Source organism: Anastrepha obliqua, chromosome 3 (assembly GCF_027943255.1).
Source record: "Anastrepha obliqua isolate idAnaObli1 chromosome 3, idAnaObli1_1.0, whole genome shotgun sequence".
Lineage (NCBI taxonomy): Eukaryota > Metazoa > Arthropoda > Insecta > Diptera > Tephritidae > Anastrepha > Anastrepha obliqua.
This window is the reverse complement of record NC_072894.1, coordinates 39,096,852-39,111,643: the sequence shown is the minus strand read 5'-3', so window position 1 is coordinate 39,111,643 and position 14,792 is coordinate 39,096,852. Positions and strand designations below refer to the sequence as shown.

Below are 14,792 nucleotides of genomic sequence, written 5' to 3'. Positions count from 1 at the left end.
AGTGGGAATTCTCTCTTATTTGTACATTAGACGGCACTTAATTAGTTAGGCACTAGCATTCTCTATTTAATTTGGCATGTTACACATGAATTTTGGTTAACAAATTTTTTGCCATTTTGCGTTTTTAAAATAAAAGGGATTGGAACTCTTAAAAAAGTACTTACAGCATAATTTTTTTTTAATTTTATATCTGAGCTACAACCTCCATTACTATCAGATATGGAGAAGCGGTATTTGTTAATTAAGATAACCGTAACCATTTTATTTCTTAATTTCCATGTAACTACACAAACATGTTTGTCCATATGTATGGATACACTAATTTCATTTACAAAATATTTTGGTTAGTGCTTAAGCGAACTCTACAAAAATATTTGCACTGTTGGCATTATTATTTTCATAAATATTTAATGCAGTCATCACGATTTAATTACAGGATATCATGCTAACCATGATCGCTGTGAACGGCTTTGACCTTATGACCCCTATAATACAAGCAATGGTAGAGCATAGGAAAAGTAATTATTTACAGGCCAAATAATAGTAATTATTAAGCCAGTTTTGAAATAGCGCACTAGTTGATACATAAATGCCACAAAATTAAATGCACTATAAACCCGTGGGCACCAGACATCGGTCCCAGACTGGCTTAGTATACACCACCACTGCCAGTCCTCGATGTAGATAGAGTAGATACAAAAGTGGCGCCATTCGCAAAACGCTAATTTGTTTGATTTGACAATTGGGTGAAGTCAGTACAGGAAATAAACAGACATTTGCGTGCACATGTGTGCACGTGCATATGTATGTGGGCACGATTTCTTCTATACTACTTATTTTTGATATTTTTTTCTCTTCTTTTTGTTTATTTATTTTCTGAACCAACGTCACGGCTCTGGCATAGCGCAGTTTTTTATTCTAGCATTCTTGGTACCAATCCAATCTACTCACAGAGCTTGTCCTTAGCAGGAGGCTATTGCCACCGCAGCACTACAAGTAGATAGTAATTTACATGCAGGGAGACAATTGCCACCTTAGCATTACACTTCTCCCTCCTTTCGTCAGTTGCTTTGTAAAGAGCGAAATTTTAAGCCGACTCCGAACGGCAGATGGGTTTTTATGAGGTTTGTCATTGCCTGCTGAGCGGCGACCGTTATTAGCAAAATCTTATTGTACTATTTGATATTTCATGCCCGCAGTCATGCACCAACGCATTCGGCTACTGCGGCCGCGTCGTATGCTTTAAGAATGCTTGCATAAATTATATAAATTTACATATCGGATTTTTTCTTCCTTTTAATTTATTTATTTTTCTTCATAGAAAACTTTTAGAACATATTTTATTTTGACTTTTAATAGCTTCGCATAGCTGCATTGCGAACGATACTGTGATGTTTGAAATTGGAATTTGCTTTTGAAATGGAATAATATTAAATATTTAGGTGTTTGGCCGAGCTCCTCCTTCTGTTACTGACGTTCAAAGCATTTTGAATGATTTAAATGCCTATTACTAATCACTTTGGTGAATTGCTAAAATGTGAGCGAAATTATAATGTTACTGTTTCATTCACCACAAAACATGTGAAAAATATGGATGTACTCGTAAACCTTAGCGACAATAAATCCATCAGTAACTTTTTGAGTCCCTCTTCACATACATCTTCACCAACTTAAAATAAAGTAAACATAAATTTTAAAACAGAATGCGCATGCAAGCACAAATAAATCGATTGATTTCACTGTTACTTGATTTCGCCTTCCATTCGTCGCCTGTTTTCCGTACGGAAAGAAACAAAAATGGATATTCACAGGTCGAACAAAATGCAATATAAAAGAGGTCGATGTATCCCTAGCACATATTTTCTTATCTACATGTAATACTGTCTTGGCGATTGACCCCAGTCTATGCTGAGTTCTATTTACGAAAAGAGAATCGCTACCGCACGTATTGGTGGAAACTTATATTACATTTATATACATATATATGTGTGTATTGTATAGGTGGGTAGGTGAAATGGTTGAAGTGCCGGTCTGGCACTCTTCAAATAGCACTAAAGCGCCGTTTTGATACCATTATGCGACCTCCAACAGGAAGATATCTACAGACATGATGATTTTGATTCAAAATTGCTCGTCATCTTTAGCCATTTCGATGACTCTTTGGGCCCATTCCAATCGACGAGGCTTGTCCGCAAGCAAAAATCTTTGAAACTAAAGAAAAGATAACTGCAACCAAATCAAAATGCAGCAAATTATAATACAACACAATGAAATTGGTTATGGCTATGGCGAAACACGAAAATTCAATTGGTCTCTGCGGTCATGGTGTTGATTACGGAATCATGGCATGTCACCTCTAATCGATTACAGTGTTGCCCACATGTTGGTTCGATCAGCAAATTTACGGCGTTGTGGTTATGCCACATCCACTTTAGGTTGGGTGAACGATTTTCTGGAGATGAATTAATACTCTCCCCAATAGAGTACGCTTTACGATAGAGTACGCGCTAAAAAACATTCTCAGCTGGTTGTAAAAAAATGCCCACAGCTGTGATCGCCTGAATTGAAAACGTTTTTTTATGTAACAAAAATCATTAAATTTTACAGAAAATGGTTTCAAAAAGTCTGAAAGATGTCTTACAAATTTCTCAACAAAAAAAAAAAAGATTATTATAGCTAAGAAATATAATAAAAATATTAATTATTGTATATTTTCCAAGTCAATGATACTATTTGTTTTTGTCGATATTCCATTGTTTTTATTGTTACCCTAAAACGCCTAATTTGTCATAGCCTTCACACCAAAACACTCAAGCAAAAATACCAAGCACTGACACTATCACACTCCTAGATACCTGTCACAAAAAATCGGAAGAATAAGAGTGTTTTTATGTGTAATTTTATATAATATATAATGCAGTAAAATGTTCTTTCATTTTTTTCTCTTTCTGAGTAATTCTTCATACAAAAATTTGTCAATTACGAAACTGTGGCAATGCACGAGAAATTTATTTGAAAACTACAATTTGATTTTCTAATTCGCTAAGAGCGGTTTGCTGTTTGTAAACAAAAAAAGGGAATATCAGCTGACGAAAATAAGTTTACCACCTCGATGATGTAACCTTTGAGGTTAGAGTTTAGTTGCCCTAAACGCTCTCCGCAAATAGGCATTTATGAATCAATTGTTTGGTGGATTTTACCGCCAGACGTGTTCAGGTTGGGCATTGAAATGGTGCCATTTTTCACATACAATTGTTGAGTGCCGTATTTTGAAAAAAAGTATAAAACTTGTGAAACCTGAAAAAATCTAAATTTTTGCATTTTTTATTTTAAAACAACATCTAGTCTCGTTTTTTGAAATACCATTCATTTTGTACTGTTTTTGGGTACCGTTCACTTTTAATATATTAGCACTTTATCACTACCCCTGTTCTGCCAACTTTTTTGATCTACGCTCAATCATCACTATACCTTCTACTCAAATATGAACGAGACGTTATCAATAAAACGGTCCGCGGATGACATATGGCAAAAATAAATTTTCTGTTTTTTGGTAGGACTGTTATAAGCTTACATGGCAAATTTCAGCGTGATATGTCACATAGTTTGTTTTCTGTACTACTGTAAACAAGTCAGTAAGTAATAATGTAGTTGTTTCATGTCAGCCAATAGCCGCAGATAAGTGCTCATTGCAGGCAAAATGTGCATGCGGAAAGGACTTCCAATCAAGTGTCTAAGGTGAGTGGTCAAACAAATCATACGCATGAAATCATGACAAGAGGCTGATAGGGTGAAAGGTAATTATGTAAATAAATTTACATACATATGTAAATGTACTTCCACATGAAGTACAAGCCCATCAAGAGCAAATACTGCTAATTTAACTTTAGATATTCGATTTGTGCAATTAGTTATTGTACTAATGGATTATATTTCTGACATTACTAACAGATAATAGTACATACATATTGCCTTGGGGTATAAGTTTATAGTTTATAGCGTTTTTATATTTTCTTTTATTTTACAACGATTTGCTTGCTGTTTCACAAAGAGAAAGTATTCATTTGATAGAACTCTTTCTGCTTTACAAAACAAGATTCATTTTATCTATTTTTGAGTTATTTAATTTTTAATGAATTTTGAAGATTATAATTGGAATACCCCGAAGGCAAAAATCAATATTATCGACACCTGCTCTTCTTTGCTTTTCGTTGAGGTCAAAAAGCTGCCGCAGCTGCCCGGCACATTTGCGAAGTGTATGAAGAAGGTGTCAAACGTCTACAGCACGGAAATAGTTTACAAAGTTCAAAAATGGCGACTTTGACGCCAATAACATGTCACGTAGCGGAAGACCTTCTGAATTCAATGAATAACGTCTCAAATCAGTTTTGCAGGAGAACGGTCACCAAATCTGTCGTGCATTCACGAAGAGAATGAACTGCGACCATAAAACGATTCTCAATCACCTTCATTGAATGGGATTTACCAAAAAATTGGAAGCCTAGTTGCCTAACGAGCTCAACGAAAAAAACAAAGAAAGTCGTCTTCAAATTGCTTCTCGCTTGCCACCGAGCAACATGCGGTCATAAACAGCGCTTTTTATATCGAATCGTCACGGGAGATGAGAAATAGTGTCTATACATCAATATGAAGCAAAGAAGGTGGCGGGTGGCTCTAGGAGATACGCCAAAGCCGAGAGTAAAGCCGGATCTTCATCCAATGAAGATCATGATATGTGTTTGGTTGGACTGGCACGGCATGGTGCACTGGAAATGCTAGAGAATAATGCCACGGTCAACAAGGAGCCCTACATTTCCCAGCTACACTGGGTGAATGAGGCTATTCGACTGAAAATACCCGATCGATACGGTCGAACCATACTCCTTTACGAAAACGCCATAACCTGTGTCGTCAAAGCCACACTCCAAGAGCTCGAATGGGAAGTCCTTCAGTATCCGCCGTATTCTCCAGACCTTGCTCCGACCGATTACTATCTTTTCTGCTCCCTGTCAAACCATATGAAGGACATTACCTTCGATAACAAAGAGTTCCTTCAAAACTAATTCAACAACTTCTTTGACATCAGGCCAGGCGCTTTTTGGCGGAACGGCATCAACAAATTGGTCGAGACGTGGGGAGAGGTTGTAAAGAGCAACGTCGAATATATAATTGATTAACTTATTCATATCATTATTGTTTTTTGTTTAAGGAGTCCCGGTGGACTAGAGCTCGAAAATTTAGGTTATTTTCAGGAATTTTATTTTACAATAAAGAAATGAAAAACGATTTTTAAACTTTTTAGGCTTTTTATTTAACTTCTTTTTACATACAAAAATGAAACAAAACTTTGTTTTTTAATTTTAATAATTTTAAAAATGGCGCTGCAGTTGACTCTCCCGAAAAATTGGACTTGTCCATTTTGGATCTTCTATTTATCTGAGACACAAAAACCAAAAAAATTATTAATCTGCATGACTGTAGCTATGTCCCGTACTAGAATAATAATAAATAAAAAAAAATTGACAAAATGGCGCGGGTTTGAATATGACGCTCTAAAAATCGTGTTTTCTTTCAGTTTTTAATAAAAAATATACGAAATAATATTATGAATAAGATATTAAAATTTCAGACGATTCGGTTGAATAGCTGTTTTTTTTTTTGGTTTTACAACAGCAGGCCGTTTCAAGATAAATGGGTTTAAAGTTTGAGGTACGGAGCCCGCGGACTGCTCTCTACCTAGTTAATGGGCTGTAGAAGCTATAAAATTGGGAACTTCCGCGTATTTTTAAGATACTATACTTTCGAAATATCGAAAAAACAAAAAATCGATTTTTTGAAATTTCTAGACCACCGGGTGCCCTTAAATAAAAGTCTTGGGTGAAAACGCTACGAACTTATTCCCCAACTTAATATTTATGTATATATACATATCAGCAACAAGTTAATTAACTAAAGACAAATTTTAAAACATTTTTGGAACATTCATAAACAGTTTTTAATATTACGTTTGGCGTTAAGTCCAGCATATAATTGTTAAAACCTTACTATATAAATTTTAGATGTGCTTATACTCACCGCAGACAGACACGCTCTTCATCGTCCGTATTCATTTTCGATTAAGCATACAATTCAGCATTCACGTCGAACTTGTCGCACGTTTATAGCTACTGCTGCTGGTTAATTCAAATTTTACTTTGTTGTGTTTTGTGTAAGCACGTTTCGATTTCGATGCATGGCAAGAACGCAACATCGAAATAAATATTTTAATTAAACTATTTGAGTTTGAGCTGTAAATAGAGAGGTTTATATTAGATTAATAATAGATAGATAAAATATTAGATTGAGTGAATCCAAATTAAAATTATCAAATTTTAATTATAAATTGCTTCAGATAATTGCTTTCAGAGAGGAAATTTTAAATGAAATTAACAGTAAAATTGTTAATTTTAGTGGTGAAATTGGTTATTAAATTTATCAAAGCTGCTTACATCTGAATACAAACGGAGAGTACCAACTGCCAGGGTTTACGACTTACTTTGCTACACTTTAATGCACGAATATTTACGTACCAAAGTATTTATTTAATTTCACAGATCAATAAACAATTGTTCTTACTGACTACTTATTAAAAAAGCAAATTTAACACAAGAAACAAAGGAAAATTAAATTACAACAGGCAGTTTAATTGAGCAGAAAAACATAGTTTAGATAATATAAAATCAAATTCAATATAATTCTTGATTTGGTTGAGTTCATGAATAGAGTGAGCAATAAGAGCATTTCAGGCATGCCTTGTTCTGGACCTACTCAAATGGAATGTATATTTATTACGTAAGCACCTGCTAGGACCGAAAAGTTAATCATTTCGAGAAGTGAGGTTGAGTCAATTCCCCTCTGATAATACTAAGCAAAAGTGACAAATCGATCTTCTAGTTTAAGGTACGGTTCACTAAACAAGAGGCACCTCTTCAACTATCCCGACGAGTTCCAGGACAAAACGAGTCGACAACTACTGGACCGGACAGAGTTAAACGATAGATCGGGAGACCCTTACCACCTAAGCTCCTCAAAGGCTCCCGACACCCGAATGCCGTAATCGAAGTCCAATAGCAGATGAAGAGCTCCAGTTACCAGAGAGACCCGCGTAACCTTGGCACAATTGCGTTCTGGATATTGTAGCAGGTTAAACTCCTACCTATTTAGAATTGATCCCGACACACTAAACATATATCCAGCATTTAAAGATATCCCGCACGTTACTAACAACCTTTTCATATGCCCCATCAAAGCCATTCATCTATTCATTCATTCACGCCTCTCCCTCTGGACCCAAACTGTCGAAACAGCAGTTTCCTGGGCCTACCATTAGATGAGCTAGACGAAGATGACCGGTGAGCTACATTGCGCTGACAAGGTTTAGTATTGCTGCTACAACAACAACAATATCTTTTAGTTTCTAGATGTTGGAAATTAATTAAAAGTAAACGGGATTGGTTGGATGGTTCCATGTGTAGAAGTCCACGCAAGTGGGGAAAGTTACTGATCGCCATTCACTTGGGAGTGGCCAGGACGATTCTTCTACATATGGTTCAAGCAGCTCACAACGTCCGGGATTAGCCCACGTATCCTCTGGTTAGCTTCCGAACAGCCGTTCGGGAGTGAGCTAAAGTGAGAAGGCGAAGCATCCCAGCATAGCTGGTTGTGCGCTGGGTTTGGGACCCGCCACTTAAAAAGCCCCCCCAATGAAAACAGCAACAAAGCCTCGGATGAGAACTCCCAAAACTGATGACGACCCCTGCAAACGAAATAAGGAATACGATTTGAGGGCATGCACCTGGAATGTCCGGTCCCTTAATGGGGAAGGTGCCTCTGCCCGGCTGGTTGATGTCCTCGTGAGAGTAAAGGCTGACATCACTGCCATCCAAGAGATGCGATGGACGGGGCAAGGTAAGAAAAACATAGGACCTTGCGACGTCTACTACAGCTGCCATGTAAAGGAGCGCAAATTCGGTGTCGGATTTGTTGTGGGAGAGAGACTTCGTCGCCAAGTACTGTCGTTCACTCCGGTGGACGAGCGTCTCGCAACAATCCGCATCAAATCGCGATTTTTTAACATCTCGCTAATTTGCGCCCACGCCCCGACGGAAGAGAAGGACGATGCGACCAAGGATTCTTTCTATGAGCGCTTGGAACGTTCCTATGAGCGCTGCCCCCGCCACGACATAAAAATCGTGCTTGGCGACTTCAACGCCAGGGTGGGCAAGGAGGGAATTTTTGGTCCCACAGTCGGAAAATTCAGCCTGCACAACGAAACATCCGGTAACGGACAGAGGCTGATCGACTTCGCCGGGGCCCGAAACATGGTAGTCTGTAGCACCAGATTCCAGCATAAGAAGATTCACCAAGCTACCTGGCTGTCTCCAGATCGAAAAACGCGAAACCAGATCGATCATGTTGTGATAGATGGAAGACACGCTTCTAGTGTATTAGATGTACGTACGATCCGAGGACCCAACATCGACTCGGATCATTACCTTGTTGCAGCCAAACTGCGCACACGCCTCTGTGCAGCAAAAAACGTACATCTACCTACGCAAAGAATGTTCGACATCGAAAAGCTGCAATCACAACAGACAGCCAGAAGATTCGCCACTCGACTCTCACTCCTGCTCTCGGAGAGCACTGCCCAACACACCGGCATGCGCGAGCAATGGAGCAACATTTCTCGTTCCCTACGTACCGCCGCCGAAGAAGAAATCGGATTCCGGCGAGCCCGAAAAAACAACTGGTACGACGAGGAATGTCATGCTGCCGCCGAAAGAAAAGATGCCGCCTATAGAGCCACGCTGCGATCGGGCGCAACGCGAGCCATGTGGGATCGCTACAGAGAGCTGAAAAAGGAAGAGAGACGTATTATCCGACAGAAGAAACGAGAGGCCGAAATACGTGAGTGCGAGGAGCTTGAGATGCTGGCCAATAGAAACAACGCCCGAAAATTTTACCAGAAAGTTCGGCGGCTTACAGAAGGTTTTAAGACCGGGGCGTTGTCCTGTAAGAACAAAGACGGCGATCTGGTGACTGACGTACAGAGCAATCTTAAATTATGGAGGGAACACTTCTCGAACCTGTTAAACGGTGACAGCTGCGCATGTCATAGAGAATGTGAAGATCCCGATACCCCAATCGTTGACGACGGAATTGTCGTTCCGTTACCCGACCATGACGAGGTGAGAATAGCAATATCACGGCTAAAGAACAACAAAGCCGCGGGCGCCGACGGACTGCCGGCTGAGCTATTCAAACATGGCGGCGAGGAGCTGGTAAGGTGCATGCATCAGCTCCTATGCAGAATATGGTCGGATGAAAGCATGCCTGCCGATTGGAATTTAAGTGTGCTCTGCCCAATCCATAAGAAGGGCGATCCTGCAATTTGTGCCAATTACCGCGGGATTAGTCTTCTAAATATCGCCTATAAGGTTCTAGCGAGCGTATTGTGTGAAAGGCTGAAACCCACCGTCAACCAACTGATTGGACCTTATCAGTGTGGCTTCAGACCTGGAAAGTCTACCATCGACCAAATATTCTCAATACGCCAAATCTTGGAAAAGACTCATGAAAGGAGAATCGACACACACCATCTTTTCGTCGACTTCAAAGCTGCATTCGACAGTACGGAAAGGAGTTACCTGTATGCCGCTATGTCTGAATTTGGTATCCCCGCAAAACTAATACGGCTATGTAAGATGACATTGCTCAACACCAGCAGCGCCGTCAGAATTGGGAAGGACCTCTCCGAGCCGTTTGATACCAAACGAGGTTTCAGACAGGGTGACTCGCTGTCGTGTGACTTCTTTAACCTGATGTTGGAGAGCATCGTACGAGCCGCAGAACTTAATCGCTCAGGCACAATTTTTTATAAGAGCGTACAATTGCTGGCGTATGCCGATGATATTGACATCATCGGCCTTAACAACCGCGCTGTTAGTTCTGCCTTCTCCAAACTGGATAAAGAGGCAAAGCGAATGGGTTTGGTGGTGAACGAGGACAAAACGAAGTACCTCCTGTCTTCAAACAAACAGTCGGCGCACTCGCGTATCGGCACCCACGTCACTGTTGACAGTTATAATTTTGAGGTTGTAAAAGACTTCGTTTATTTAGGAACCAGCATTAACACCGATAACAATGTCAGCCTTGAAATCCAACGTAGAATCTCTCTTGCCAACAAGTGCTACTTTGGACTAAGTAGGCAATTGAGCAGTAAAGTCCTCTCTCGACGAACAAAATTAACACTCTACAAGACTCTCATCATGCCCGTCCTAACGTATGGCGCAGAAGCTTGGACGATGACAACATCCGATGAAGCGACGCTTGGAGTGTTCGAGAGAAAGATTCTGCGTAAGATTTTTGGACCTTTGCACGTTGGCAACGGCGAATATCGCAGACGATGGAACGATGAGCTGTATGAGCTTTACGACGACATAGGCATAGCGCAGCGAATAAAGATCCAGCGGCTTCGTTGGCTGGGTCATGTCGTCCGAATGGATACAAACGCTCCGGCTTTGAAAGTATTCGATGCGGTACCAGCTGGTGGTAGCAGAGGAAGAGGAAGGCCTCCTCTGCGTTGGAAAGATCAGGTGGAGAAGGACTTGGCTTCACTTGGTGTGTCCAATTGGCGCCGGTTAGCACGAGAAAGAAACGACTGGCGCGCTTTGTTAATCTCGGCCAAAATCGCGTAAGCGGTTATCGCGCCAATTAAGAAGAAGAAGAGAAACGGGATTGGTTGGTGCGTGATTACCATTCTGAATTCACAGAGAGGTCGTTGGTTCGAATCTCGGTGAAAGCAAAATTAATAAAAACATTTTTCTAATAGCGGTCGCCCCTCAGCAGGCAATGGCAAACCTCCGAGTGTATTTCTGCCATGAAAAAGCTCCTCATAAAAATATCTGCCGTTCGGAGTCCAATATAACAGATTTTCTAATATACAAAAAACTAATAAAAAACCTTCACGACTAGACATTATAAAATCCGAACGCCTTAGGTTAGGACACACGAAAATAACACATGGCCATCTTATGAATAACACAAACCCATTATATTGTACTTGCAACACAGATATCTTAGTCACAGTAACTCATCTTCTACTGAGTTGCCCCCTGTATGCTACCTGTAGAGAACAAATATTCACTAACATAAACCCAATTTCACACCTCTCAGTCCCTTCTCTTGAATCAATATCCCTAATAACAAAATTCCTCAAAAGAACCAATCTTTACCATAAGATTTAAAATAAAATTGTATCTACTAAGTTTAAGAATGGAAGTATGTATATGTATATAAAATTATCGAGCTTAAGGCCTCACTGCTATAGCTCCTAACTTAAAATAGCTTATAAGATTTATGTTGTAAGCAAATTTTATATAAATAAATAAATAAAATAAATTATTTATTTTTTTTAAACGGGATTTATGAGAGAAATTAAGGGAAGAGAGAACATACTTAAGAAAAACCTTTTGTACTCGTTCAATTCTGTCAATAGACAATTGGTGGTAGGATCTCCAAATAAACGCGTCATACTCCTATGTAGATCGAACAAATGCAGTAAATAGCAACTTAAGAGTATAAGGGTCTGCAAATTTCGAACTATTTCTTCTTATAAAACTAAGAGTAGAGTTCGCTTTAGATATAAGAAAGTCTATATGATTAAGAAATGTAAAGCATGCATCAAAAACTACCCATAGATCTTCGATTTCTTCAACATACTGGGGTATATCAGCACCGATGTTATAACAAGTAGGAATGATCTTAGTTATTTTTGAACACGCGAGCTTAAAACATTTATTAATATTAGGCGATACTGGAGAAACACTACACCAATTAACTAAACTATTAACATCAGTTTGCAGTTTATATAAATCTGCCGAGTTTGAAATAACGGAATATTTATTTTTTTATTGTATTTTATTTTATAAAGGTTTACATAATAATAAAATTATTATAAAAACTGAAAGTAGTGCAACGCTAGCATCGGGGGCTTTCGGCTGGAATAACGGAATACATTTTTATATCATCTGCATACAAAAGAAAATAGGCAAAATAAAAAAATAGATAAATAAAACAAAAAAAAAAGGGATCCAATGTACTTCCTTGAGGCACATCAGAGGACACAGAAAAAGGAGCAGATAGAAACTACACAATGATTATTACAAAGATTAGATAAGATTTGTGGGAGGGTTGAGCAAGACCAATAACTCAGTCTGTATTTACCCGGTTATATCACAGTGGATATACAGGATCTACCTTTTAGATTCATTGATGAATATTCAGAAATCTGGAAGACGAAGAGTATGACCTTTATCCATGCTCAGAACATTGCACCCCAACAGCCTAAGTCTGATTCTAGAGACCACCGGACAGCCACAGAGAAAATGCTCGCAGTGTCCACAAGAAAGGCATTTTGGGTCGTCGATGGTTCACATGGTAGTTCTATGCTGACCATAGACGATGTGAGGAGAAAGGTGGCTAATTTTCTGTTTGGTTCTTTCACAAAGCACTTAGCTACTCTGCAGGAGCCCAACTCAGACCAACGTCGTCTATGGGTAGACTTCATGAAGCCGTCAATCCATAGTTGAGCCGATGCAGAATTGACCCCTACGAAGGGTTCAGGGCCCAGTGGTGTGCTTGCAGAACCTTTATTAGCCAGTTTATCAACCAATTCGTTCCCCGTAATACCGCAAATAAGACACTCAAATAAGACACACTTTGTTGTGTTTTGCAACACTGTTCAGTTTTGACTTACATTCACCGACTAATTTCGAAGAGCAGCGTGAGTTAGCAAAGGCTCTCAGAGCACTACAAATTCCAATAATACTACCTCGCCACTTTTTCTCAATTAGCTAGTATGTTACATTCAAGGTGGCATAGACTTTCGTTAAGGCCAGGTTACCCTTGATTTGTGTGCTTTTTTAAATAAACTTTATTCATAGTACAAAATATATTTATTAATCAATTTTTTTACATGTGAAAAAACAAATATTAAATTGCTTAAAAAAAATTTTTTTTTTTTTGTTTCAAATGGTGGCTTTCAAAATGGCTGCTAAATTTTAGCTGATTCGTAGTTGGATGCCATCATATCTCGAAAACGAATTATCTGAAAATAAAAAATCAAACGGTTTCATCTTCTGTATTGAATTGGTTATGACCGCAAGCAGAATCAAATATTTTTAATAAAAAAAAACAAAATGGCGGACTTTTGAATTTTTTGCCACTATTTTTTCACTTTTAATTGTTTATAACTTTTTTAAATAACAATAAATGTTTGTGATTCTGCTTGCGGCTATAACGAATTCAATACAGAAGATGAAACCGTTTGATTTTTTACTTTCAGATAATTCGTTTTCGAGATATGATGGCATCCAACTACGAATCAGCTAAAATTTAGCAGCCATTTTGAAAGCCACCATTTGAAAAAAAAAAAAAAAAAAATTTTTTTTAAGCAATTTAATATTTGTTTTTTCACATGTAAAAAAATTGATTAATAAATATATTTTGTACTATGAATAAAGTTTATTTAAAAAAGCACGCAAATCAAGGGTAACCTGGCCTTAAGAATACGGTGGCCATCTGTCCTGTAGCGTCGGAGTACTTAGTGTCTTCGTCTAAGTTGCTGTAGAAAGTGTAATTCCGTTAATATGTTCTTTGGACTCCGCTGAATTCGAGAACAGTGTGCACCGCTCCAACCACTGATATGATACTTTGGTGATATGATACTTTTTGTTGCAAAATACATATTTTCTTAGACAATATTTTCAAATTTTTTTTATTTCAATTTAGATACTGCCGAGAGCTTCGAGATTGGTCTGACACCAATGTTTTAACAACTTTTAAAAATTTGAATCATAACTGTAGTTTTCCAGTCGTCGATAAAGATACTAGAGGCTAGCAATTTATTGAAAATTAACTTAAGAGGCAAAGCAAGAGCTGAAAAATATTTGAAAAGAGCAACTGAAATACCATCAGCATCCTGTTTTGTAGAGGGGTTTAGGGCCAAAATACTCTTATCCACATCTTTCAATGACAGGTTTAAACGCCCAAAGTTAAGAGACTAGGTAGCATCCACAGGACAGGCCCAGTGTGAATCAAGTTCATCATTAACAAAATTTGCTAATTTATCATTCAGAAAAGCAACAGATGGAACAAATGAATTTGACTTCTTAGATTTGATATATTATCAAAAAGACTTCGGAATGGATTTAATATCCACATAATATCAACACTTAAAATATAATTATTATATATAAATTTATTTTAGCAATTAAATTTTTTTGATTATACATCTAAACAATATCAATTATGTAATATTTTAGATAAATTTTAGCGTAGAAAACTTGATAAAGCATATACAGGGTGGCTGATGAATTTTGCTACATTAAGAAACTCAAATAACTTTTTTTTTAGTGTATGGAATTCATTTATTTTTTTTTCAAGTTGAGGGTCATTAAATTTTATTAAATGTAGCTTAACTAGTTTTAAAAATAATTGAATTTAAATGCCCCCCATGCTCGTTGACACAAGTGCGGCATCTTAGTAAAAAGTTGTTCATTGCTGCTTTGAGAGTTGCGACAGGAATAGCCGCAATTGTTGCCCGAATGGATTGTTTTAGTTCATCCAAATTTGTTGGCTTTGTTTTATAAACTTCTTGTTTACATAAACCCCACAGTAAGGTCAGGCGACCTGGGGGGCCAACGAAATTCGGAGTTTCTTGAAATCAGTTTATTGGGAAATTTTCGTCGCAA

The 14,792-nt window shown here is 38.1% G+C and overlaps 1 protein-coding gene across 1 annotated transcript in view; it reads right to left on the bottom strand.

Annotated features, from left to right (window-relative positions):
• Window positions 1-6,267, bottom strand: part of LOC129241834 (adenylyl cyclase 78C) — a 118,592-nt gene extending 112,325 nt beyond the window's left edge. The window contains exon 1 of the mRNA XM_054878356.1: window positions 6,076-6,267. Within this exon, the coding sequence (XP_054734331.1) occupies window positions 6,076-6,110 (35 nt within the window). The 5' untranslated portion in view covers window positions 6,111-6,267. The remainder of the gene's footprint in view (window positions 1-6,075) is intronic.
• Window positions 6,268-14,792: the final 8,525 nt, after the last annotated feature.